This window comes from Drosophila gunungcola, chromosome 3R (assembly GCF_025200985.1).
Source record: "Drosophila gunungcola strain Sukarami chromosome 3R, Dgunungcola_SK_2, whole genome shotgun sequence".
NCBI classification, from domain to species: Eukaryota; Metazoa; Arthropoda; class Insecta; order Diptera; family Drosophilidae; genus Drosophila; species Drosophila gunungcola.
Genome location: NC_069139.1, coordinates 3,815,068 through 3,842,827, shown reverse-complemented (window position 1 = coordinate 3,842,827; position 27,760 = coordinate 3,815,068). Strand labels below are relative to the sequence as shown.

The following is a 27,760-nucleotide window of genomic DNA, read 5'->3' as shown; positions in this document are numbered from 1 at the left end:
GGTTTATTCATTTCAAGCTCTTCTTTGATTAGCATAATGAAAGCGAAGTCGTAAATGAAGGAAACAAATTTTGACATTTCCACTTAATCCGCCGGAATCATGTCGGTCATGCGGTCAGAGGTGACTGGGCAAAAACAAAAAGGCGACCCTGAGAGCTGAAAGCGAGACCCTAATAAAGCCGTGTCGCAGACAGTCAAGCTGTGATTTCAATCCGAATCTCGGGGACGCAGCCCAAACCAAAAACATTTTTGCACTACAAGAAAAATTGCTACTATTTTTAAATGGTTATATTATTGGTAAGATAGTTTCTTGATTACACGTTAACGGTTTGAAGTTAAAGTTATAATTTCATGTAATTTAAACGCAAGGGGAAAGGGTTTTTTAATTATTTCTACCAATATCAAAATATATTTGTTTATATTTGTCTGCAAAAATATGATGTTAACTGATGGATTTTGGTTTTATCAACTCGACATTTACAGGCAATGAAATTACAGGCTATGGTTAAAAACAGCAGTAGTTTTTTTTTTATTATTTTATTTATTATTGAACCAATTAGTGGAAGAGATATTTATAATTATTTTGACAACAAATTAAATATAGGTTCTCATATATTATATTTTATTTTTACCACTTAATGAGTTCAAAATTATCCTCTGTGTGCCAAATCCCATTGAAAACCAACTGATGAAGAGCCCTTGAAGTGGCGTGGCAATGTCGCGACATTTGTCGCTAAACTCCCGCAAAATGCTCTGATTAGCCACGATTCCGGCTGGCAATTCAAGTGCCTGACAATGTGTGCAGGCGTGCGACGGCAATCCCGTGCCAAAACTGCCAACCGCTGATGAGCTCGGCTTTCGAACAATAACACAGTCAGATTTTCGGGGATTTATGATGTTTTACGTCTGACGAGCGACGAGCCTTTTGTTTTGCCGCTATTCCCCGGAGTTTGGCGTGTCTTTCGATTTGTTTGCCCACAGTTTGTTGTTTCTTTTTGCATGCAGACAATCAAACGGCCGCCGTTACTCATACGCCATGCTGGCCGCTCGTTAGCTGGTTGCCGCATTGTTCGCATTGCCTACTCTGCCATTTCTACCATTGTTGCCGTACAAGTCTGGGCGGGATCTGGGGACACCATCAAACCACCCGCCGCCTGCCTGTAACAATATTTATTCATGTTAATTAAATTGCGTGAATATCACAATTTTCCATATGACTGCGCACATTTATTGTCTTTCAATTTGCGCCTGTGGTTTCAGTTTCGCTCTAAGCGTTGCCTTTCGAATACCCCGTCTTTGTTGGGGATATGCTTGGTGGGCTGATAGTGTTTGGGTGTAACCTTTTTAACTTTTTTCCAAGATTATTAGTAATCTCTCTCAGAATATTCAAAATTAAATGTTTAAGGCTTACTATGTTTTCAGTTCCATTGCCTAAGCTATACAATTTTCTTTGTATTTTCAATTAAAGTATTTGTGTTTTCAATTTAAACTTTAATAAATATTTTGATATCAGAATGACCTTGATCGGGTCAAATATTTATTTTTATTATTCTGCGTAATTGTTCTTAATGTAGTATACCAATATTTTGCACAAATAAAAATAATAATAAAACAAATAAAAATAGAAATATAATTATAGGCAGGTATTAATAATTCTAATTTTAAGAAATGGTATTTAAATTAAGCATATTTTATGGAAGCTAAAATTGACTACAATTAGTGTTTGCTCTACCGACGACTGCCCTATATCTTTTATAAATATATATCAATTTAGTTTACAGGGTATTGCACAGATTGACATTCCGTTTCTGCGTATTCGAAGCTTCCGCCGTGGTTTACCTAACCGTTGTTCGGTTATGATTTGGTTTACCCACGAGCACGGGCTTTCATTAGAGCGGGTTCCGCCTGGCCAGAGACTTCGACCCCGGTCGTAACCGTATGATTTCCCTCGCTCGGCTTTTATGACTGTAATCCGGCCATCGCACGGCGATCCTGCAACGCATGCAGAAATAAGCAATAATAATCTGTGTTCAAATTTCACTCGCCTTGGCCGCAAATTGCACGCAAGTGACGACTGCGGACCGGAAACGAAGTGTGGAACCCGGACTGGAACTGGAGCCCAGTCGCCACCACGTTTCCGCAGCTGACAAAATAATTTGAAAGCAATTTCCAGCGCCGAAGGAAGTATAGTACAATATATAGTAGAAAAAGGAGGGAAAAAATTGTCAAATTCGCACTTTGCCGGCAAGCGAATTTCGGGCGCAGTGCAATAATATCTCAATATGTAATTTGGTAGATTCAAATTTTTGTGGCCAACTGCAGCACCGAAGTCTCAGCCCTCCGACAGCGATAATTTCCCCCAAGAATGCGGCATTAACACGAGACGCAGATGGCCAAAGGGCCAAAAGGAGTGGATTAGATCGGAGTGCTTGGGATTCGGATTGGAACTGGGCATGGGATTGGGATTGGGAAGGGCTGCTATATGTATACCATACTGTGTGTTTGTCATATTTGCATGCGCAACTAAAAAGGTTTCTGGCTGCTGGCAAATTGATCCCAGCTCACTGGCTTATGAAGGACACGAACTATAGCATTGTCTGGGTTTTCTTTCCTAGGATAAGGATGCGGAGGGATAATAAACGTTGCTGCAGGGGAGCAAAGAAACTGAAGCTGGAGCTCCAACGCAAAAAGCCAACTCTCAAAGGACCTGTGACAGGATAATGCACGCTTGCATTTTAGATGACAATAATGCATTTTTGTTTTAAGGGTAATTTTGCAGAATGTTTTTGCTGGCAAAGTCACTCGAGGGATTTCATTATGCGCACCAAAATTTATATAAAGAAGTTTTGTGTTTATTCTCTGCGATTTGCAGATGTCTCTCCTTTAACTTTTGGCCAAGTGTAGCCATCAAATTGGCGGGCATAAACCACTCGACATTCGCACAACTATTCAAAATTGTATTAAACTCTCGCCGAGAGTGAAAAGTACTTAAAACTTTTGCAGCCAATTAAACTCGAGAACATATTCTTCATGAAGCTTACATATTTTATGGCACAATAATTTTTCAATTAGAGCCACAACCATTTTGTCTTCTGCTCGGAGCAATAAATTAAATATTGGGGACCTAAATTAACAGACATTTTCTGCAGAAGAAAAGAGGGTGGTGATGCTTTTAAGTATCTGTAAATTATGCCAATGACAGCACATTGACTTTATTTTGGATGTCAAGGAAAGTGTTGAATCTATGAATTTCGAAATGCAACATCTTTTTTATGCATATATTTTTGCTACCTCACTCAATGAAACATTATAAAGGATCTCGCCGACAAGCACCTATTTATTTTGATCTTTTTAAAGATATATATAAATATCATAATAGATCTGAAAACGTAATTGTGGCATTAAAAAAGAAAATGTTGTGATTTTTTTGTGAGTTGTTTCGTATTAATTATTTATAATAAGCTTATTTCTTTTAAAATAGGACGATAATTATTTCTGGAATTTTTCAAGTCTAATTTTAAATTGTTTAAAATTATTTTTATTACACAAGAATTTTTTAACTTTAATTTTTTAGAAAGTTGCTGGATTTTTTTTTCTAGTACACAAGACAGTTTCACAAAAAGAATTTGTCATTTTAATTTTTCCATAGAAAGAATTTTGTATATAAATTTAAAAATTTAAACAGACAACAAAAAATACCTTGATCTTGATGTCATATTATTTTTACATAAGAAACCATTTAAAAATGGTAATATAGATCTTAAAATAAAATCTTTGTATTAAAAAGATAAATTCATAAAAATTATATCATTGTTAGTAGTAAAAATGTTAAATAGATTTTTAAGTTAATAATAAATTTGATTGTTTGATAATTGAGCTGAAATTATAAGTTGTGAACTGTTTTAAAGCAAACCTCAGGAATATTCAAGTCTTACTCCAGGCCGTACATCATACCGCTAGACTTCGGTTAAGGCCACTTTAAAGCCTTCCCCTTGGCAGTTAATCGATTGCCGTTCGGTGTATATTATGCTACTCTGTGTGGAGGGATTAAGTGAAAAAGTCTATAAAAATATAGAACGTCGGTGTGGACCGTGTCTGTTGTGCGTTTCCGCCGGACCTGGTGATGCTCGGCAGCTGCCGTGTCTGGAATCCTGCTAATCCTCGACAGGCACAGAGGCACGTCCTCGTGCTCAACGGAAATCGCCATTCAAAAATTACAGGGGGTGGCCCGCCCGCTCACATGCGATTGTTTACTTTTCATTTCCTTGAAGCAGATGCCACATGCTCCTCATCCCGGTGGATTCGATGGATGATGATGGGTAAATAAACTCGGGGAGCTGACTGTTTTGGGGTCGCATTTTTTGCCATCGCTGGCGGACTAATTTGCAAGACAATTAGAAGGTCCCAGACGACGGCCGCTAATGAAAGCGCGCGATAAGAAAACTTAACAAATGTCAAATGGCCAAAAGGAGCGATGGAGATTGCAATGCGCCGCCGGGCCACGAACGCTGTCTGCGCTGAAAAGTAAAGTAAATGTTTGCTTTGGAAATCTGAAATTTGCATAATTTGCCAAGAAGATGGTGAAGGAGTGAAGGAGCAGGAGGAGTAGTCTGTCTGCCACCGATAAACGGGGAGTATTATTCATGGGTTTTTTTCAAGGGCTGTAGGATGGATGACGAAGTTTTTGGCCAACATCCGACAATGTCACATGTCCAGCGAAAGATAGTGTCCGGAAAGTGTCAAACTGGACGCCGGTTTGACCAGGACACCGCCGGTTAGCAGGTGTCAAAAGCCGAGTCCTGTCAGCTGATTCGGGGCCAGGCTCAACAGGATGCCACTTGCTCAGTCCCGAAGTGCAGCACACACGTTTTGTATCGCAGTTTTTGCAGCCGAGAGCGAGCCGAGGAAAATTGCGATACAAGGAGCCGCACTTTCGCTCTCGGCGACTCACTCTTCGTGACTTGTATCGTGTTTATGCTGCCTGCCGCCTGTTGTTGTATCGAATTTCCCACCAAACAACTCGTAAACAAAGCGCAGAGGCGTCGTTTCTTCCGGGGGCTTATTTGCGAAATGATCTTCCTTGAAAAACTCTGAGGAAAAACTGCCCGCCATTTTGTCTTTTCTGCGGAAACTTTACATCTTTTGCCAGTATATACCAAAGTTGGATGGCACCTCCCCTTTTGATATATAAAGCCTTTGTGGATTTTACATGGCTAGCTTTCAGACTCCGCCTCTGTGTCGTATATGCATTTTCACTGGGCTGCCGGGTGCACTGGTATTGGTGAGTATCCTTGCAGCTTGCAGAGAGCTGAGAGAGCGCACGAAATGTGGCGCTTCTCTCCGGTGGTGGTTGGAGCCAACGGACTTTAACGAACTCGCCAAATGCGCTACTTTTTGGTCGAAGATTAGTATAACTTGTGTTCAAAAATAATAAATAAAGCATTTTTAAAAATATAAGAAGGCTAGTTAAAAAATAAGCCATTAAAATACAAATTTAATATGGTTTCTGGTTGTAAGCTAATTAAAAGAAAATATTTTCTGGGCATTTAGTAAACTAGGTACGCTTGGAATAATATTTATAAGACTAGCACCCATTTTTGTTATTTCTAAGAATCAACTCAGGAATACTATACAAGTAACATTATGTTGTTTTGACTATTTATACATCAAGTCAACATGTTTATATTTTATCAAGTCAACTTATATTTAAAGCATAATAACTAAAATATTTATATGATTGTTAAGGGATAAAATATTAATTTGATTTGATAAAAACGTAATACTTATTACAAATTCTAAAAAATATTATATCGTGTCTCATATTATTTGTGACAAAACATAAATTTAGATATTATAAAAACATTTTTTGGAAACACCAGAGCATTAAATATTTAATCTTGTCTCATGCTATTGGGGATAATATATAAACTTGACTCAGTAAAATTTTAATTTTTTCGAAATACCATATTAATATTACCATGCATCTTTTACCAAACTAAACATTTTAGGTTTTAGTTAAGGTGTAGTTAATATTATAAAATAAATTTATACGACCGGTTTTAAGAATTGAAAGTGAATAAAAAAGACATAATTTTTTTAGGGGTCTCCTCTTCAGGACTAACTAATTAATGAATTCCCCGAGAGTGTCCATGTGCAGCTCATCAGGAGACAGCTAAGCTGCTGCCACTCAGGACTTGGGTCGCGCTGAAGAGTCATCAAAACAGAGCGCCCGTAACTCATAACTCTGAGATACTCGTGAGCCACTTGGCCAAGAGGAAGATGACGATGAGCAGATGGTCATACTCGCACCTTTTCGTCCTGGTGGTGGATGTCCTTGCTCTCTCTCTCTCTCTCACTTGCTCGTCCTCTCTTTGAATACGTGCAAATTAGCATATCAAATGCCATAAATGGCGCTTAGGAAGATAGCCGCGTGTGTGTGTTCGAGCTGCTCTCCATTGTTACCCATACGCCACGTTGCACGAGCGAATGAGCGAACGAGGGGCGGTACAAAAAGGACGAGGGGTGGGCAGCTGCATATATATATGTGTGTGTGTGTGTGCGTGTGATTTAGTTGCATGCAATATAATGTCAACCACAGAGCGAGCCGTTCGCCTTTATTCCGCTGCTTGGGTTGGCTCGCCTTGCGTGTCCTGTATTGGTGTCCTTTTTTCGGTGGTGGTGCAGCGCTGCTGCCACTTCAAACGCTACTGAAACTGCTGGACTGCTTGGCTGCCTGGCTACTTGGCGACTTTCCTCTTCAGTGTCAATTCGTCGACACGAGGCGCGCAGCTTTTTCCGCTGTGAACTAATCGTTGGAATCTTGAGAAGCTGGTACTCCGCGTGATTTTCCCGTGTGCGTAGACCACTTCGGCCGTGCCACGTGCTCGACCTCTCTGTTTTCCCGTGCCTCCTCGTACTATTTTCTTTGACCCGCCTCTCCCAATCGCGAGTTTTGTTGTGCTGCATTATAAAAATTCGATACAATCCATCCGAAAAGTGGGCCATTCGGGCGGTGTCCTGCCTTCATCCTGTGCGAGAGTGTGAGTGAGAACTGCACTTTTCCGAGAGGAGAGAGAAAAAGAGAGAGTGTGAGTAGAAGGACCTCTGCAGGCCGCTCTCTAATTGTTGTGCTACGTGTTTTGTGTTTTGGCCTACGTGTCCTGACCTTGTTTACCTATTTTTTGTGGTGCCACAAGGGACAACAGCGGCTCAATACTGTGCGCATGTGTACAAGTAAACAGATCGTTGAGTCAGATAAACAAAAAGTCTTTTTTAAATGCAGCAATTTATTATAAAGATATTAAAAACATAAAAGAATAAGTTGTTTTTGTTACTTTCTAACTTTAAGATAAGTGACTTATATATTTATAATTTACCTATTTTAGGTGGTAAGTTAAAAGCAATTTCACTTCGGATTATTAATTCAATACGTTAGGTCTTCAATCTTGATAATCAATTTTAATCGGATTTATCTTTTCATATCAAAAAGCTTGTAAAATCATTAAAGCGATTATCTCTTTATTTAAATAAATATAATTTTTGAAAACAAAGATGATGTGCTACTAAAAAGTTAATATATAAAAGGGTATTATACTTTCATATCATAACGGCTTACTTTCGAGATATTAATTTTTATTTACAAGTAACTAATTTAACTTTTATAGAAACTATTTTTGTAATACATCAAAATCAAATGTAATTTATTGCAAATTGAATCATAAAACCTAAGATAGAAAGCATTGAAATTAAAATAAAGTCTTAAACATTTAAAAAAAATATCAAAATCAAATATCATATTTCGAAAATTAAACCATAAAATACATGGAATTTTGTTAGGCTTAGTCTTTAAGAAACGTTGCCACCAATATTCCAAAACAATAAGCGTTGATTTAGAATAAAAAATTAATTTTACCAAAAAACGACACTTGAATGAGTTTTAATTAGTTTAGTTTTAACCTTGCTCGCCCAAAATCCAAGTGGCAGTTCGATGGAATTCGAAAGGAATTTCTAATTTGAAGTCCCATTCTAATGCATTTATAATCAGCCTGGGATTACACATTTAAATGCCAGATTTTAATCACAACCCTTCCCTTTCGAAGCCCGCCCACATAATTTATGTAAAAAGTTTATAATCCAGGAGAGATTTTTTGTTGCAATGGCGCTTCATTAATTTATGAATATCAAATTGCATTTTGACATTTGCCAACAAAAACTATTTAAAACTTGTTCCGGGGTGAGCGCTTGGCGCACAATAGCCTTGGTGCCCTGGTCCAAAAGGACCTTTTCCGGGACACCCTCCACCCCTTTTTCAGGACATTCTGTCCTTTCTGGCTTTCTTCGCTACCCCGCCATTGGCAATTCGGTTTGATTGAAGCACCCGCATGTACAGAACATTTTAAATATTTACAAAGATATTTCAAAAAACGCTTTTGGCATGTTTTGTTTTTGTTACCCAGCAGCTCCCCTATAATTGCTGTTGTTGTTGTTATCCTGCTTGTTGTTGTTGTGTGTCCAGAGGACCTCGGAGTTTCCCCCTCCCCCACAGTTGGTCGAGTGTTTTGCTCACTTTTCGGTCGTTGTGGGTCAAAAAAAAAGAAGGGGGAAACCGAACTTCGAATGTGGCATGAGGGCGGCTCTCAAACTGTGTGTGTGTGTGTTTGTGTGGGCTGGGGGCTGGGGGCGTGGCACTTGAGGGCGCGTGTGTCCTTTTAGGAAAGTGTCAAAAACCGTTGGTCAAAAAACCGTATGGCAATTATTCAACACAATTGAATATGAAGTGTGGCGATGGCAAGGATGGTGGATGGTAGATGGTAGATGGTGGATGGCGTTGATGTGGGGGCGCAAAAAAGTTGCAGCGCTGGCCAAATAATGAAAAATACACCCACATCAGTATTTTTCGGCTGTCTGCACTCGAGCATACACCACACACACACCCACACATTTTGCACCCTTTTCATGTCCTGCTGCTCTTGTTTTTGTTGTTGCGCAGTTGCCGTTTGCCGCCTGGCAATTTTTCGGTGATAAAATATTTAAATTTAATTAAGGCCAGCGACGAGGCAGCGGGCCAAAGGGAAGTTGAAGTGGAGCCGGTCCTGGCCGGACCTTTGACCCTGCATTCCCGTTCCCGTTCCCAGGATACGGCAGAGCATAGGGCAGAGAGCAGAGAGGTCCTTTTTGCGCCTTTTGCATTTGCGTGCGGTGCGTTTTGGAGGCTTACGGCTACCGCTGCTGCCCGGCAAGAAATTCATTAAAAATTTTTGCTTTGATGCTACCAAATTCTTTTTGTAAGTTTCTTTGTACTTTCAGCTTTTTAGCCCTTTGGCCTCTGGTCCCCCAAAAAACGAATGTATTTCACGGGCAACCGGGGCCACAAAACAAATACTTTCGAAAGGATCCTGCTGTGTGTCCTTGCCAGTGATTATGCCCTGGATTAAACCCCTTTCGGTTTTAGTAATTAAGCTCGAGAGCCACAAAACTTGCATATGCACACGCGTATCCAAGTAGTTATTGTGTGCACACAAATTGAACACGATTGCAGCTGAAAATTGTTGGCCAAAATAGCTAACTTTCCGTTTGCTGGCATCTTAATCGCCGGCAAGAGTCAGAAAGTTGCTGTCTTGCCTGTCCAAAAGCCAGAAAATAAACTATTCTCCTGCTCTCTGCCACCGAAACTTTTGATCTTGAGTTGTGCAAATATTTTTCATTATGCGGGCCAAGTATTTATGGAATTATGGAAATTTGTTCTTAAGATATTTGTTTCCGTTCCCTGTGATTACAAAGAAGATGATTTTGATGGCATAATCTGTGCGATTTGGAGTGGGGTGCTTATATAAATATCACTTTTAATGTTTGTGCGTTAAGTTAAATAAAAGCTTTTAGGTATTCTTACATATATTTACATTTATTCAAATCATGTTTTTCATTGATGATAACTTGTGAGATTAAATATTGCATTAGCTTCAATAAAATATTTTTTTATATCTTCTCAGGCTTATGCTAAAGCCTATTTTTTGAGCTACTTTATGACTAAACTTGATCGCTATTATAAGGTCTTTAGAACCTGTTTCCAAACGGCCTCTGTATTGATTGATGGACGTAATTCTTCACTATCCCTGTACTCATTTCTACACAGAAATTTGGGGTGTCGCTCTATCAAGTACACGATTGACTGCTGATCCTGATTGATTCTCCATGTGTGTTGCAAAATAAGGCTTTTTGACGAGCAGGCAGTCCTACAATTAACCATCTCTGGGTCCAGTATTTTGACCAGAGGCATTTGCTATATGTGCACCTGGTTTGTCACATCTAATATTCTATTGTTTGGCCTGTTGCAAGGATTCGTTTCTGCCCAAAATGAGTTTTTAGGCGTCCCAAGAACATGGAGAGGGAAGGCGAAGTCAACATTGAAACTGTGGACAGAGGCATGCAAATTGGCCAGGAAAGGAAAAGGGGAAAAGTGGAAAAGTGGAGGAACCAGAAGGAAAAAGGAATAGGCCCAGCCAATTTTTCTTGCATTTGCCTTCGAGTTTTTCGGTTTTCCTGGTGTTATTTTTGCTCCAGCCCGTGCTGTTTGTCCAAGTTGCCATTTCAAGTGTGTTGCAATGAAAAGCAAACTTTTTCACCGCACACGCAGTCTGATTTTCTCAAGTGTTGGGAAGTACCTAGATTATTGTATTTTGCAGCGTACCTAGATTATACATTTTTTTGTACAATGTAACCTACCTAAATTGACAAAAAGTTACTTAAGCTTACTTCAATTACAGGTAAAACCTTTTTGTTTACTTAACCAATATTTCAGAAGGAGCAATGGATATGATATGATAAAATACGATGTTGTATTAGTGTAGATAATGTGCTATTATTTGATTTTTCTTAATTTCTATGATTTAATATTTTTGAAACACCCATTTGGTGTTAAAAATCATCTTAATCGTACAGTATTGACTTCGAAGCTGTTATATGTTTTTTAAAAATAAGTTTTTTAGAAAAGTTTGTTTCAACATTCTAACTTTCCCTAGACACTGGTATTGAGACGTTTTACCCTACAAAGACATTTTTTCCTGCAAATACCTTTTACCTTTCCTGGGTACAAATGAGTAGTACCTACCCCAGCACTGTTTGTTTCTGGGGTCAAATTTGGGGTTAGGCAGTCGGTCTTCGGTTCTCGGTTTTCGGTGTACGGGCTGCAGGACTCAACAGGCGCACACGGGGCGTATACGAAATTAAAATGCACTCAGCTGAAAAATTGGTTTTCTCGTTCTTGACAAACTTTGAGTGATTTCTGAAAGCCTCCGACGAGTGCCAACCCATCGTGGGTGAATCGTGGTCGATAACAACCGGCAGTCGAAAAACCGGTAGTCGAGCAACTAAAATCTCTCACCCACAGCAAGATACCTTTGCAGAGCCACAGCCTCCAACCTTGTTTTCGCAAAAATTGTTTTAATAAGGCGTACATTTTAATCAAGCGTGCCAAAAATATCTCATAAATTATGGGAAGCCAGGGGAAGAAGAAAGCCGAGGCCAAAGGAATGATAACAAGATGGCCATAAATTGCTTGACTCATTAAAAATAAATGATTTGGCGTTTTAAGCCCTCTTTTGAAATTCAGTAGCTGGGACTGGCTCATTGAAAATGTAAATACTTTTAAATGCTTATTTTATTTACATTGGGTTCTTTAACATAAGAAACATGTTTAGATCAATTAAGGTTTTTAACTTTTGGATTATAAATCATGATTTTAGGATTTAATCAGTGCTAGAATAAATAACAATGTTATGACATTTTTAGAGCCAATTCTAGAGTTTATTAATATAAAAAATGTTGTTGGATTTTTTTTCAAAAATAAATAATTTTGTTAACCCTTTGCTTTTTCAGATAAACTGAGGTGATAGAGCTGTTGCGACCAAGATAGCGAACCTGTCGACCGGACTTTCTTCCAGTCCCTCCGCGGGACTGGGATTCGTGGGCATCCTGCAGTGGCAACCGCCTGGAAAGGCACCCAAGTTGCTGAGCTACTCGTCCGGGGCTCGATCCTCCAGCCAGCCGTATGCGATGCCCGCCACCAACAACAATTGCTGCAGCAGCAGCAACGGCAACGGCGGCAACAGCATCAGTGGTTGCTGCCAGGACTGCCGTTGTTGCAAGCAGGGATATGAGCATTTGCCGGTGCCGCGTTTGCGTCATCAACAACCGCCTCCTCCGCTCTACCAAATTCCGCAGCAGCAGCATCAACATCAACATCAACATCAACATCAACATCAACATCAACATCAACATCAACATCAACATCAACAACAGCAACATCATCAACAGCAGCAAAATCAGCAAGTTGGCTGCATTACCACTCTGCAGCAGACAACTACAACGCAGCAGTTGCAACAGTTACCACCTGAAACATCCTCTGTTTCAAACTACTCGTATGGCAACTGCCTAATGCCACCAACTACTACAACATCTAGTACCTACATAAGCAATATTGGACCAGGACAACATTGCCATTCCCATTGTAACAATATACACGACAGCAACATGCAACACTGCGGCAGCAACATGTCACCGGCAATCTACAACAACTCCCCTGCTCAACCGTTGATTTTTGTGCCTTTTATGCTGCCCATGCAACAGCAACAGCAACATCAGCAGCAACAGCAACACTTGCAGTTGCAACCTCCGCTTCCGCCCATGGAGGATTGCAAGCCAATGTTGCAGGCTAAGAGCGTTCCACCTCCACCACAACCGCCGCCCCTGCTCACCCACTTTCAGCAGTTGTTGCAGCCACCGCCGCTGCCACCGCCAACGCCAATGCCTCAACCGGAAGTTGCCTGCCCCCTGCCCAGCAGAGCCCCTGCCACGCCCCCGCTGCCTCCGACATATAGCGTTCAAAGCCTCAAGTCCGCAGCAGCCTCGGCTGTGAGCGTTTATCAGCGGGTAAGTGATACTAATTGTTGCCCCAAAAGTTATATTTTTTGGTAAAAATAACACTGTTTTGTGCGTAAAAATGCGAATACTGCACCAAATATGGAATGTCATACCTTGTTGAACTCGTATTGAAACTCCTAAAAACTTGGCATTCAAACCTGGAATTTTTGTTTTTTAGCCATTTTTGCAAAAAATAATGATGTTACCCCTTATAAAAAAACGACAAATTAAGAAAAAATTAAACTTTTGGAAATCATTCGTAAAGTAATGGGGATCATTAGTTTAGGTCGCCAGGTGTACAAAACAGTAGTACTCTTAGTTGTGGGTCTACTTTCGGTCAAGTTACTAGGAAAAACACTTAGAAAAAAGGCTAAATTTTGCTGCACATAAAATTCTGTATTTTTAAATATATGAACGTGCCAAATAATTAATTTCATACCACGTTAGGGTTGTAACTTGAAATTAAGATCAGAAAAGAATAATTCTACAATTTTTAGCAAAACAAAAATAAATTGTAACTCATAGAACAAATGGAAAAAATTAGCCAAAAATTTAATTTTTAAAATCAGTTTAAAGTTGATGATGATATTTCGTGTTTCGTTTTGCATTTCACAAGTCCTGCAAATACAAAGAATCCTAGGCAGGCTGAATAATTCCCCAGATTGAAAACGAATTCGAAGCGAAGTTAGGGCCAAACACCTGGGAGATGTTCCATCCATATCGAACCAAGGTGGCTGGCTGTAAGCGGAGAATATTTGTTGTACATCAGCAGCACTTAGTCAATGGCTGCAAATCCTCCTGGGCTACTAAAATGTTGCAATTTGCGAAGCACAACAGAGGCAGGGACAATGCCACGTATACTTAATATTTATGGGTGTGCTGCTGCTGCCAAACTTCAATTTACATAAACATAAAAGACAAGCAACATCGAAGGAGCTGCTCTTCCCGTAGAAACTGGAATCTGCATGCATGTTGTTGAGATTTAGCGCAGCGACAGGAAACAAAAAATCAAAGCTGTAGGGGGGGTGGATTGGGGGGTGGAATGTTAATCGGAACGAGCGGAAGTGAAAGCGCAGATATGGAGGGGCATTGGAGGGTTAAGACGGGGCTTACGGCGAGCACGAAAAACTAATGCATAACCTAGTAAGATCATCAACACGAAATTTTACAGCAAACTCATGTCCAAGGATGTGGAAATAAACTAGTTGTTTTTGTTACCCTGGCCGTTACCTCTGCCACTTTTCGCCCCTCCCCTTTTCCCTTTTTTAACAATCTCCCCTCCTACCTTACTGTTGTCCTGCGCTCAATGACTTTTGCATTTAATATGAGTAAAGAAGCGCAGGACAACAAGCGGAGCAGTCGGCAGAAAGACACACAGAGAGAAATGTTTACGGGTGTTGATCATTGACAAAATTTAAAATATTATATTAAAGACCCATTATTTTGAGACTTAAACTTAAAAATTACTAAGTTCAACATCATACAGAAAAAAAATACAATACTTTTATCCTTTTATATTATATATAAATAAGAAAAAGATTTTTAAAAAGAAGAATTGTTTTGGATCATGGTTGTTTGGATAATTTTTTAAGTTCTAATCAAAATTCTGTAAAGAAAAAGCTGTCAGTCCTTTCCTTGATTTTTGTTAACTTAGCAAACAAAATAAAATGCTATGTTTTTAAAAAAGATCTAGGAGATTTGGTTAGAAATTCTGTTAATTAACAAGAAGTTAAGGTTATTAAATCATGATTTTTTTTTGGTGCAGCGGTGGCCAAAAACCTGGGCTGGACTTGAGGATTGGGCTTCGGCCCTTTACGGCTGAGGACTGAGTCCTGGCCAGCGACATGCAAAACGTGCTGTTTAAATTACGTTCCTGCCGGCAGATTTCGGATTTCAGGTGGGGCCTCCGCCTGCAAGGACATGTAGATAGTGTCTGCTGTCGGTTCGCTTCCTCAGCTCTTTTTTTTTTTGCGATTCTCGTTTTTACTTCTTGGCCGTGTCCGACGATTCGTTTATTTGATAGCCTTGCTGTTGATGCCCCTGCATAGCGGATAAGTTTGTCCTGATTAAGAATCTGCAACAGAAGAAGCTGTCGAGAAAAAAGCAAGACGAGTGGTCACTCGCCAATGTTCTGTAGTAATGCGGTGGGCGAAAAGTTGCTCTGGATTACAATAGGGAAAATGCTTAAGATTCTTGCCAGCAGTTCGCTTTTCATATTTTTTTGATGACAACGCTGTGGCATCTCATTTTCCTTCCTGTTTCTTCAAGTGAAATATATTTTACATGCGAAATAAACATAAGCAAAGTGCACATCCTGCATCCCTAATGCTGTTCATTCACATGTGCTTAAGTAGTTTTATTTAGGAGAAGAGCACACTCCACACACTCTGGACTCTAGATACTAGACTCTATATCTGCACATTTGAATGTTAAATCTTTTATGAAATGCTTGTCCTTTTTTTTTTTTTTGCTTTTTTTGGGCAGTCCGTCTATCCGCCCGGCTGTCCATATCCAATACGTCCAGAAAATACTCATGTGAGAGTGCTTTTGTGTGTGGCTGTGTTGTTTGTTGCGGTCTTCCTGCAACTTAACAATACCTTTTCCTCAGTTTTCCTCACTTTTCCCAGTTTTTCCCTTCCCTTCCCCTACCCCCCCCCAACCATCCCTTCCGCCGGCATTCGCTTTCATTTGTTTTTGCATTTCCTTGCCCTGTGTTTCTGAAAAACTGAGCGCGCTATCATGCACAAAGAAAGCATTTTATGTGCTGCCTTTAATGTTTGCACTAGCCCACTGTTATAATGTACTCTCACCCACACATGTGCGGCTAAATATATATGTGTGTAAATGCATGAAGGACTATGAGTGTGCACTCAAAAAAATATAAGCCAATGTTATGAACAGAATAAAACCACTTCTTAAAAAACGACTTCATATTATATTGCTATAGATTCAAAATATTTTATACATTGATTTGTAAAGGTGACCCTTGAAATTGTGCAGTATTTTCTTAAAACATCATAAATTGTTGATAAACATTGATAAAAAGAAATCGAAATAACAAAACATTATTAAAAATTTATAACAATTTGATAAATTTTGAAATTTGAAGAGTTTTCTAAGACTGACCCTTGAAATTGTGTAGAATTTTCCTCGAAAGCCATAAATATTAATAAACATTGATAAAAAGAAGTTAAAAACACTTTTAAAAATGCTTAACATTGATTTATTTGACAGGTTATACATACAGAAATATTATTCCAGATATGTTACAGTGTTTCCAAAAATGAAATAATTGAAGTGGGTAAACATTCAAAGCATTGACAAAAAGGCTTGTTTTTGTAGGTACATTTTACTAAAATCCTTATTTTCTTGTGTAATTCTTCCCACAATGATTTTGGGGCTTGGGCCTTAGCATTAGAAAGTTTTCTCGGATCTGTTGCTGCATTTGAAATCACTTGAAGTTCGGGGAATCGTCTGGTTGTCTTTTCCCACCCACTTGACCGCGCCCCGGTCATTTTGTATGCTGGAAAAACAGTTGGTTTCCATCTAATAATTGTTCTGCTCATATTCCATATGCACTTGCCGAGCGTTTCAAAGCGGATTTCGTTGTCGGAGTTTACTTGGTCTTTATGGCTATTTTTTTGCTAAGCTGTGAGCTAGTTCACATTGTTTATCTTTTGCTTAATACAGCTCCGTGGAAACGAGGCTGCGGGGAAGAAGTGTTACTAAGTACTTGGATCATAAATAGGAAAAGTTGGCCACAAAACAATTAATGCTAAATGAATGGTAATGAAGCGCAGAGTTTTTATCATGCGCCCAGCTTGTATAGAATATACTAAGAGGCTTTGGCCTTAAGCCCACAATTATGCTCCGGATATTAAAATGCGGCAATGTGGCTGGTTTTCAACTCACCTAGTAAATATAAGGCATAAGCGTTTGTTAAATTTATTTATATTTATATATTTATATTTAAAATATATTTTTTCAAAGCACCTATTTTATGTTTCTTGTTTTTAAATGAGCTAAATACTGAAATAATTATTCAGATATAAATTTTTTAGGGATGGGAATGGAATAGCCCTATATTTTAGTAAATAAATATTAGAGATCTTAGGTCTTCGTTTCTGATCATGAATTTTCCTTCCTGTTAGTTAAGGCAATTTATTGAAACTGTTTTTCATATGCAAGATGGTAGCAAAGAAGTAAATATTGAGAAAGACTCACAGCATTACCCATCACCCTGGTATTCTGTTGAAATGGAAAAGAAAGTGCAAAAAAAGAGGTACTATCGACCCCAAAAAATGGAATCCCTTGCCCCACAACAAGAGCAGTGGTGACTTAATGGCCCCGAAGGGTCGCGAGTGATGCATAAGTGAATCCATATTTCATATGCCGCGTTAACGGGCCAGAAAAAACAAGGCAAAAGCAGACACACAAAGCTAACAACATATTTCGAGGACTGCCAGAATGCGTTGACTTCATTGGAAGAAATCCGAGGAAAAAGTTGGATATACCAAACCAAGGCTGTCATTATTTCGCTCTTAGCAGTGGAGAACTGAAACAAAACGAAATAAAAGGAGTGGAGTGTCCTTGCTGCTGCTTAAGTAGAATAAATTTGATAGCTGCGCCAAAGGATGCGACATCAAAGGACTGCCTTGTGGCCAACGACTGACAGGCGGCGAAGGAAAGTCGAAGGAAACGGTTGACAGCCAAACAGCCAAACTGGCAAACTGGCAAATTGGACAAGCACAAGACAGGACAAAAAGGAAAGGACCCTGGAGGAAGCAGCGCTAAAAAAAACGCACCCAAAAGCGCAAATCTAAATCAGAACTTGGCCTTAGGGCCAATATACATAGTAGTTTCACTGGCAAAGCCAAAGCTTTAACAGTCACACCATCCATGGCCAGCAGAATGTGGTGACTTTCTCGCGATTTCACAGTGCCTGTAAATGCTTCATTGCCCACCAGACGATATGGACTACGCCCCGTCAATCCCTGCATCCCTCCACATCGCAGCATAATGCCGATCTCACCATGAGCATCTTACTATAGTCCTCTGTTAATTCAATCTGCCGACTGGCCGCGAGGTGGCGCCCCAAAAGTGCCCGAATCTCATCGCATCTGATTGTGTAAGTGCTCGTCCTTCGTCCTTCGTCCTTTCTCCTTTGTCCTTCGTCCTTTCTCCTTCGTCCTGTGCGCGAGTGTGTGTGCGAGTGTGTCGCGCACTGCCTTGCTAGAAAGCGATTAACCCATTAAAGTGGATAAAGTGGATATAAGTAGTTAATCCTAAATTGGAGAAAAATAATTTTCAAATAGATTATAAAGATATATTTTGGGAATGATAAGTTACAAATTTAAAGCGCTGAAAAAAACCTTAATAGTAAAGACAAGTTACAAATACAATCGATAAATATTCATAGAAAAAGCCAATTCAATGTAAATATGAACAATGAAAGAAAAACAAATTTCCATGCTAGAATGACATTTCTTTTTGTACTTTTATAAATGGTTTTTGTTTTTAAACAAAGGAAAACATGTTAAGTATTTTTTTCTACATTAAAATTAACAATAAGGACATTATGACATGACACAAAAATGTTGATATAAATAAATAGGCAATGTTTGAAAACGGGAGACATAAAAAATGTAATTTATTTTGTTATTTTGAAATTGTAACGATCTTAGTTTTTTGTCTGCTTAAAAATATTTTCTTTTTCGAAAATTGCAACCCAACCAACCACTAATAAATTGAACAAAATCGCTTTACTCAAACAAAAAGCTTAACAATTTTCGTTGGACAACAAATAAAAAATAAAAATTTCCTTTGTGTAAACTGTCCTATTTAATCCAGCGTGTTATAAAACCAAAGCCATCGTAAAATATTTTCCCGAATAGCAGTAAAGATGACAAAAATCAAAGAGTCTGGTAAAAAAAAGGGGTTAATCATTGCGAAGCAGATAAAAAGGACGCGGGCGTCAGGAGTTGCCTTATTGTTGTTGCTGCTGCTGGCACTTGAAAGCTTTTACCACAATGACTGGGTATTGGTGCGTGTTTGTGTGTCTGTGTGTGAGCGCCCATCAAGTGCCTCTTTGTTTCTCGCCGTGTGTGCGAGGGCGCCAAATTTCAAAAGCGGCCGCGCGCAAAAGCTTTTTTGGTGGCGAACGGTTTATTTTGCGCGACACTCGAATAAGGACGACGCATCCTTTGAAAGTGTAAACGCCGTCAGCAGCTTCACTTTCAATGGCCGCCCACGCGGCGTATACTTGATACTGAGCGCCACACGAGAGGCGCACATCTCTTAAACCCTTTGCCAGTCCTAATTTAATTTAGCGTAAATTCAGTTTGCCCTTTTTCTTTTATACACTTTTTTTTTGCTGTTGTGTGGCATGGCGTTAAGGTCAAACCGCCAGGAACAGGGCGAATTAAATGCAATTGACAGTTGCAATTTCCAACTGGCTGTCAGGCCAAATCCCAAAGCAACTGCATTCGAGAAACAAGGGAGGGCTAAGTCCAAACTTGGTTGTTACACAATAAAATGCAACCTCAACTGACACAAATAAAATGTTTTACCGAATGTGAATCAAGGCGAGGCAAGCAATGGAGTTGCTCGTGCCAGGACGAGGGCGGGCAGGTCCAAAGGGGGCGTGGCCAAAAAAAAAATAGGACAGACATCACGTAAGCGAAACAACAATGCCAAACCAAGCCAAAACCGCCGCGGCTGTCAAATTAGAGGCATACAGGCAGTCACCTCTGCAGCTTTGTGGGAATTCCTCATCAAATGGTCGTAGTTTATATATGTTTCCAAAAAACACAACCCACACTCACACATTTTCATTAAGGTGACATTTGGAGAATTCTAAAACATAAGACATAATTCGCATTGCTAGTGAGAAAATCACTGAAATGTGTTTGCAGCTTATTGAATCAATCATTCTGGTTAAGTAAGCAATTTGCACCCAAGGCGTTGATTCATATACTCCGCCGTGATTCCGGCTCACATGTAAACGTAATTGAAATACCCCGGCATTGTTCGAATTAAAGTTTAGCAACCACTCAGCCTGAATCGTAATTTAGTTTCATTGCTTGTCCAAGACAATAATGACCGTAGTGCGTTCACTGCTTACTGTCGCAAATTTGCCTGCAGTTATATATGGGCTGGCATTTCCTTACACCGATAGAAAAGACATCGTAAATTAGTACTGAACAAATTCAATTGTATTTTAAATAACTATTTTCAGCTGGGTCTCTTTCTAAATTTAAGCAAACAATTTAGTAATTAAACGTTTTAAATTATTTTTTAATTTGATTAGCTTTCTCATTTTAATGAATATATATATATATTTAAATTCATCAACTTTTTAATATAATAATTTATTATTTGATTTACAAAACAATCATTTAGATATTTTAATTACTTAAATCTTTTGTATATAAAAAATAGCATTAGTTCAAAAAATTGTTAACTTTAAGGTTGATTATTTTAATTACAAGAAATCATTAAAGAAAATTTAATTACTTTTATCTATTTTCTTTAGTTGTCATATATCAGAGAAATTAAAATTTAAAATGAGTGTATATTTTATTTCAAAATTTCTTCTCAGTGAACATAAAACACAATTACTATTGATGTCTGTCTCAGCTCTGGTGCATGTAAAATATTTTCCGAAATTCTTCTCAAGCTTAGAGTAAAATTTATTTAATGGCAAATATTTGCCAGAAAATTACCTGTCCATCGATGAGTTGAAATGAATGCCTGGATAGAGTGCAGAATTCCTCGCAGGGGAGACCTTAAATTTCGTCTAATGACTGAGGCATGTGAGTTGTTTGTTTCATTCCGTTGCATTCTGTTGGTCAATTAATTTGCATGTCGTTGTTGGCTCGGCATATGTTCGACTGAACACTTTAGTGACTCCCAGGTGGTCTTCTCTTCATTAAATTAGTGCATGTGGTGACTTTGACAAAGCGGTTGTCTGTCAGTCCGTGGGCCATACCTCACAATATGGTATATAGTATATCCTTGCAGATGCCTTGTTACACTGGTTGGCATTTCAGGAAGACGGCCTTGTTTTGTTTGTCTTTTGCAACGTGTTCGGACATCTTTATTTTCAATTTTCAATAACAAATAAAAATGCCAAGAGTACAACGTCAAATATATATGTATATATATTGCCGCCACGGCCTCAATTTCCAGACAGTCTATTATATTTCTTCGAATTTCCTTTGCTCTTTGGGCATTTAATTGGCCGTATAATTGATTGGAGTTGTTGTTGTGGTCTTTCTGGCCACTTTCCCCCTCATCTAACTCATTATGTGTGTTGTGTGTGTGTGTGTGTGTGTGTGTGTGTGTGTGTGTGTGTGTGTGTGTGTGTGTGTGTGTGTGTGTGTGTGTGTTTGTAGCAAAAACGTATTTCAAAATACCGGCCCAAGTGGCAAAGTTTTCTTTGGCCAACTATTGAATTGGCTCGTGGGCACGAGTCTTTGATAGACTCCCCTCTTCCTATTTTCGCTGACTAGGCTCTATAAATTTGTATTGTACTGCCCTGTTCTCTGCGGTGCGTAAATAATTATATTTGCCTCCGACTCAAATTGTCAGTCGGTCTCTAATTATTATTATTCCAATATAGAGGAGCCCCAAATACGATGCCAAGTCTGCATATCTTTTTCGGCCTGGCTCTCACAGGTTGTTTGACATTAATTGATTTATTTGCCTTTTACATAAATTAGACGCTGAGTATTTGGTCTCATTGCCGAAGTGCAGGTGGGATGAGAGCTGCTGTATGGGGTCTGATTTCACTTGATTTAAGCATTAAAGTAGGTTTATGCGTTAGATATTTTTTTATAGGTACTTTACTTAAGAAAATATAGGCATATTGTGGGAGCAGTAATAAAAAGAGTGATATTTACAAGGAAATTCAGCTATTTCATTTTTTTTTTATTTTCTGCTATAACAGCTCTTCTGACAAGAAAACTTTAACATAGCAAAATATGGCAAACACAATTTTTGTATCAAACCTTTGACTTTGTGCCAGTTTTGCCTGATTTCTGCTGCTGTTTTTGAGCGGACCAAAGTCTGTTGCTTTTTGGCGTTCGTTTAGCTGGAAAACGCGATCATGGCGGTGGGTGGGTGGAGCGGAAAAAAAGGAAAACTTTTTGACAGCAAAACATGCAAAAACAAATTACCAAACAGTCAAACTGTCAATTACGGGGCAATTAGTTGGCTTCGATTAAATGGCAGCCGCCGTTGTAGTTGCTGTCGTCGCTTAAGCCATTTCGTTGGGGATCCCCTTTTACAATGGCTACCCAACAAACATCCCAACTTCCGGCTGCGAATTCCCCGGGAGCAGGGCGCTCAAATAATTGTGGCTGAAAATTAATGTCCGACAAGCCAGCCAGTGGCAACTGGACAACTTTCTGTGATAATTGGCCCACTGCACTGGGCCATCGCTTAAGTGGCCGGCTATCCAGCCAGTTTGATTTATTCCCGCTCCCTGGATGGAAACTCCAGAGCTCGATTCGATAGCCAGGTGCACGGATCGCATGCATCGGATGCATCCCCGGTGGCCACTCAAACGGCAAATACGCAACATTTACAACTGGCCAAGGATGCAAGGATCCAAGGATGCCGCAATGCACTTTCGGGTCTGGCAAACTGATAAGAAGATAAATGAGCACTGAACACTCGGCCGGCAGAAGTTAAGTCCTGCACTCAGAAAAGGATATGCCGTGAGTTATCGAATTTCGCAAGCAATAAACTGCTTGATATTAATGCTAAATGTGAATGATGTTCGCAGAATTTCGCTTGAATTATTCGTACCTTTTATTGCCCTAGCATTTTGCATATCTTTACGTTTATATTTCATTTTTTACTATCGATTTTAATTGGACAATCTTGATAGTACTTAATGATCTATGTTCTAAAAGGTCTTACACAGGGTCTGAAATGAACTAATATCTTTGATCTTTGTTTTTTTGTAAAATTACGATAGGTTAGAGAAAGGTTTTAATAACTTGATAACATTTTTAAGGTTATTCATAACATGCTTTTTTGAAACCACTGTTAAATCCCACGAAAAGATTCTGGCTGAATTCTGTGTTTATTTAACTAATAATTATAAAATCAATAAATGATTTTTTTTTGTTTCGCGCTTAATAGTATTTTTTCATTAGGAAATAAAATGATAAACTAACTAATTTCTATAAATATAAATTTCCTCAGAAATTGTTTATTGATTTTCATCCGAGTGTAAAAACGGCATTTGAAAGTTTTATGATCGTATAAAACAGCAGAAAGCGTTCTTTAATAAAAGGAGAAGGGGGTTGTCCATGACAGGATATGCAAAATGCAAAAAAAATCTGAGACGCTGCCTCCCAAAAACGCTCCTCTGTCTTTGTTTGTTTGCATAGACTGCCATAGGCTGGCATATGCCAACTGGAAATTATAAGTGATAGTACGAGTCGTGCGCTCGAACGCAGTCTTCGGCTATAGCTGTAGCTATGGCTCCCGATACGGCTTTGAATCTGCCTCGACGGCAACATTTGGCATTGCTCATACGACGTGTGGTCGCAATATGCAATGTTGCGTGTCTTTCCGGAAACGGCTGATAGTACACATTGAGAAAAAAGAATTTCCATATTGGTGGTAAACATGGTTTAGCCATTATTAAAAGAAAGTTTTTTCAAAGCTTATGGTATAAAAAGTCCATTGAGAATAAGTCAAGTAAGAAACTTTACTGAAATCCAACTTCTAATAATATTTAATTTAAGCTTAACAGACAAAAGCTATCATGGAATTTAGAGAAAGCCCTCAAATTAATTATAAAATCCATTTATGAATGTTTTTAAAATATCAAATTATCAAATTTAAAATATAAAATAAAAATAATAAAAAAGTTATACAATAAAATTATATTAAAATCCTTTTTATTTAGTAAAGTAACAATAATTTCTAATAACCACGGATGAATAGGTGGTTAACCGTTTTTTGAGAATTTTTTTTTGTGTATGGGAGGCAGGCAGAAGCTGCAAGCTGCGAGTATCTACTGCACTGCACTCTGGTCGATTGATGCCTTTGGCATGCTTTTGTGTTTGGCTCCGGCTGCAGTTTCATCTCCATCTCCATCTCCACCCTTATAACCAAGCACCTTCCCATCCCGTCTCATCTCCATCCCAAGGCCTCCGCAGCCTGAGTGATGTGGGGCCTAATTTATTGCCCTGTTTGCCTGCTGGCCCGCTCTGCATACCGAAATGGCAAACGGCCTCTGTCAAAGCAGGCCTACAACTGCAAACTGCAACTGCAGCGGCGACTGCAGAAAATTGCATGGCATTAGATCGCCGATTGCCCCCGGAACTGGGGTCTCGTCGTGTGTCGTATGTCGTGCGTCGTATGTCGTATAAATTGCATTGCATACCTCGGCGCGCTGCTAATTATGCGACCAGAATGGAACAGCCGGATCCAAATCCAATCCGATCCGCTGCGGTCTCCGCAGGCCAGCTGTTGGCCTCATAAATATGCATTACAGCATATACTTTCACCTGTCGCTGGACGCGTCATCCATCAACGTCCATTAGGCCGAAGAAATGCACCAGGAAGCGGAAGTGTGGCACAACATACAGTACGCAGGTGCCCCTTGGGAGAAAATGAAAAGGACAATAAGTTTTTGTTAAAATCATCAAATGCAAACATAAAACTTAAACACAAAAATTAAATTAACAGGTTTTGGTTAGGTTTTTTTTTATTAATCGCTACATTCCTTTATAAAGGCACTTTTTGTGTACTCTAAACCACAAAAGCTTAATTGTTTTATTAAAAATAAATTAAAAACCTAATAATGGGGTAATTTGTGTGCAAACATTAAACTTGAACAACAAAAATAATGGCATACGTTTGTCCTAGCTTGAAATGTAAACAATTTATTTATATTTACTTTAATCCAATTAATTGGCTTCCTTTTGTCTATGTTGCCATTGTGAAAGCATAGTTTTTAATTAATTAATTTTTAATTAATTAACAATAACATTTTTAAGAAGACAAAGAACGAAAGAAAAAGAGTTTAATACCTTGTTATATTTTATATATATTAAATAAAACCCCATTCAAGTTTTGGAAAGGTTCATTTTATATAAGTTAAAGTATATGATTTAACTCAACCACAAACTGTAGTTCTGACTTAGATGTTGGTTATTTAATAAGGACAACAGTTGTTTTGGTACGCGTTCATTATTTAAAGAGAACATAGTATAATCAAAATATTTGAAGACTTTGTGATGGAACCCGATGATAGAGCCTCCAGTTTTTGTTGTTTGCCTTTGGTATACCCATCTCCAGATCAATTGTCATGTAGGCATTTTTTTGCAAAAATCAAAAGTAGCATATTTAATATGTCTGCTGGTCATTAAATAACAAACAATCTTGCCTTCTCAGGAAGCCAGCCTGTCAACTGCCTTGTATCCAAACGCCACCCCCCCCCAAAAAACAAACACACATATAGTATAGTATAGTAGTCCTGTCAGCGGCAACAACAAATGATAAAATGTTTGCGTCCAGCCAGCGACTTTCTCTTACTTTCATCTCCGGCTGGAGGGTGGAAGCGAAATAATTTAATTTCGCCTGCCATGTTCGCCGCAGGCCGTCGCCCGCTAAATTTGTTTTATTAAAAACTGTACACTATATCGCTGGCAAACACACACAGGCCATGGAAATGAAAGAAATGAAATCAAATACTCAAAAATGAGCAAATAAGGCGAAACGAAGGCGGCGACACGACGGCATAAAAACAGAAACAAAAAATGTACAAAATATGTACTATAAAAGATGGTGGGGCTGGGGGTTGGCGAATTTTGTAATTTCTTGGGGTAAATCGCAAAACGCTTTGTTTCGCAGATTTTCTTTGACGGTTTGACGGTTATTTAATTTGCTCCCCCCCAAAAAAAATTGGGCCACCAAATCTACGTAATCCCCGACTCCACGGTAAAAACGAAGGCCGCGGGGGTTGGGATTGAAAGTTGATGCTAATGCTATAAAATGCTCTCGACCATCATTTGTCTTCATTCGTCTTTGGCAATTGTCCGCCCACCCGAATTTCGAACGCCACTCGAAATCATTAATTTAAAATATTATCCCCGCCTGGCAGTCCCCAACTCTGAATTGCAAATACAATAGTATTACGAGCAGCATATTCATAAATACCAAATAACTTCAGTGCCATTTAGCGGCGCTTAAATCGCACAAGCCACGCCCACTTTTTAGTTTGGGAAAATGTAGGTACACAGAGAAAAATAATCACAAAAATGATGAGTAATGAGAAATAATAATATGGGGGATGAAACCACTTTTAAAACTGTCTAAAAGTGTGCAATATACAATACATTTAGGATCCGGACCAATAGATCTTTTAGGATTACCCAATTTTTTTACCCATTTACACGATACAATTTTTATAAAATGTTATTTATTTTGGGATTAATTCATTAATAAAAGTAAATGATTTGAAAAATTTAAAAATTATAACTGTTAACTCAATTTAAATGTATTGCACAAAAATTGTTTTAAAAATAGTTGTTTTTTAATAAACCAAATCTTGATTTCACAAATTATTAATATACAAGTTGTGAAAAACGATATTTAAAGCTGAGTAAACAATGAAGTTTTATTGACCAAAAATGTTTTAAATATAATTGCTTTTTAATATTCAAAATGTTAAAAACCTTGTTTATAACTAAGTAAGCAATTAAACATAAAATTTGTTGGGAAAGTATAAGTTTAAAAATAATTTTTATTTAAAATACAAAATGTGGAACGTTATTTATTAAGTTGTACATGATTTTGTTTAGTACTATAGTAATAAAATATATGTTATCTTATTATATATTGTATTTAATTTAAAATGAAAAATCTCTTGTATTCTTTTTCTTCGTTTTTTTTTTAGAGTGTTTTGTCCTTTTTTCATATTTATCGGCGCTGTTGCCAGTTCTTTATTAAGCAAACTAATCATGACCCTTTGTGGCCGACACGTGGCTGGTAAAAGTGGACCCGGGGACGGCAAATAATGTGCGCTCTGATGGCCGAAATGGGCGGCCCAGGAATCCGGAGTACAGGATCTGCAGGATCCGGGGCATCAGCTTTAGTATTCGGCATTCCCATAACGCCGAGCACATTCAAGGTTCGCCCAGGCAAATCCTTTAAGTGTCATTCGGTGGGCAAAACCCAGCATTTGGTTGCATTTGCTCTAGTTTTTCTCCGGTTTTGCCTTTTTTTTTCCCCCGAATTTTCCTGTGTGTTGTTTGCTCACTTTTTATGCGTTTGGATTTGCACATTTGGACACTAGTTAATTATGTTCTTAGTCCCTTTTATGTCACAATTTTCATTTGGCAACATCAAATAAACTAAATGTCAGGCAGGGTCGGGCCGGAAAACTGTGTGCTGATTTTTTGTGTGGGGTGGGAGAGGGGGGTAAAGCTGTCGTCTACCGCAATTGTGTCGTGGCAAGGTAAACAAATATGCGTACATATATGGCTGGCCAACGAACTACATTGGCCATTGGCTGCAGTCCTGATCCTGGGGTTTCCTAGGGGGGTGGCCCTTTGGGCTACTGGACTACTGGGGTGTCTTTTGGGGTGGAACGAATGTGCCTATTTGTAGACGGGGGAGGAGGGTTTGAGGTTTGGGGCTGTGCGGTCGCCTGCTATAAAATTCTGTGCGGAATGGACATTCGGACTTTTAATATGCTCGAGTAATGTCTGCATTAACAGAATTCATTTGCAGTACATGGCCAGCAGCCAGGACAACCCCATCTCCATTCCGAAATGTGTGTGCCTGTGTGTGTGTGTATGTGGAGAAAACAAATT

General features: G+C 38.8%; 1 protein-coding gene across 4 annotated transcripts in view; it reads left to right on the top strand.

The window, feature by feature from the left end:
- The first annotated feature begins 6,750 nt into the window (after positions 1–6,750).
- The window catches only part of LOC128252227 (uncharacterized), a 69,536-nt gene continuing 48,526 nt past the window's right edge, over positions 6,751–27,760 (top strand). The window contains exons 1-2 of one of the 4 annotated variants that reach the window (XM_052979802.1): positions 6,751–7,039; positions 11,874–12,926. In XM_052979802.1, coding sequence (XP_052835762.1) covers positions 12,051–12,926 — 876 coding nt within the window. In that variant the 5' untranslated portion in view covers positions 6,751–7,039; positions 11,874–12,050. Of the gene's footprint in view, positions 7,088–11,873; positions 12,927–27,760 lie in introns of all 4 variants that reach the window. The other 3 variants (XM_052979795.1, XM_052979821.1, XM_052979811.1) reach the window with 3 other exon arrangements.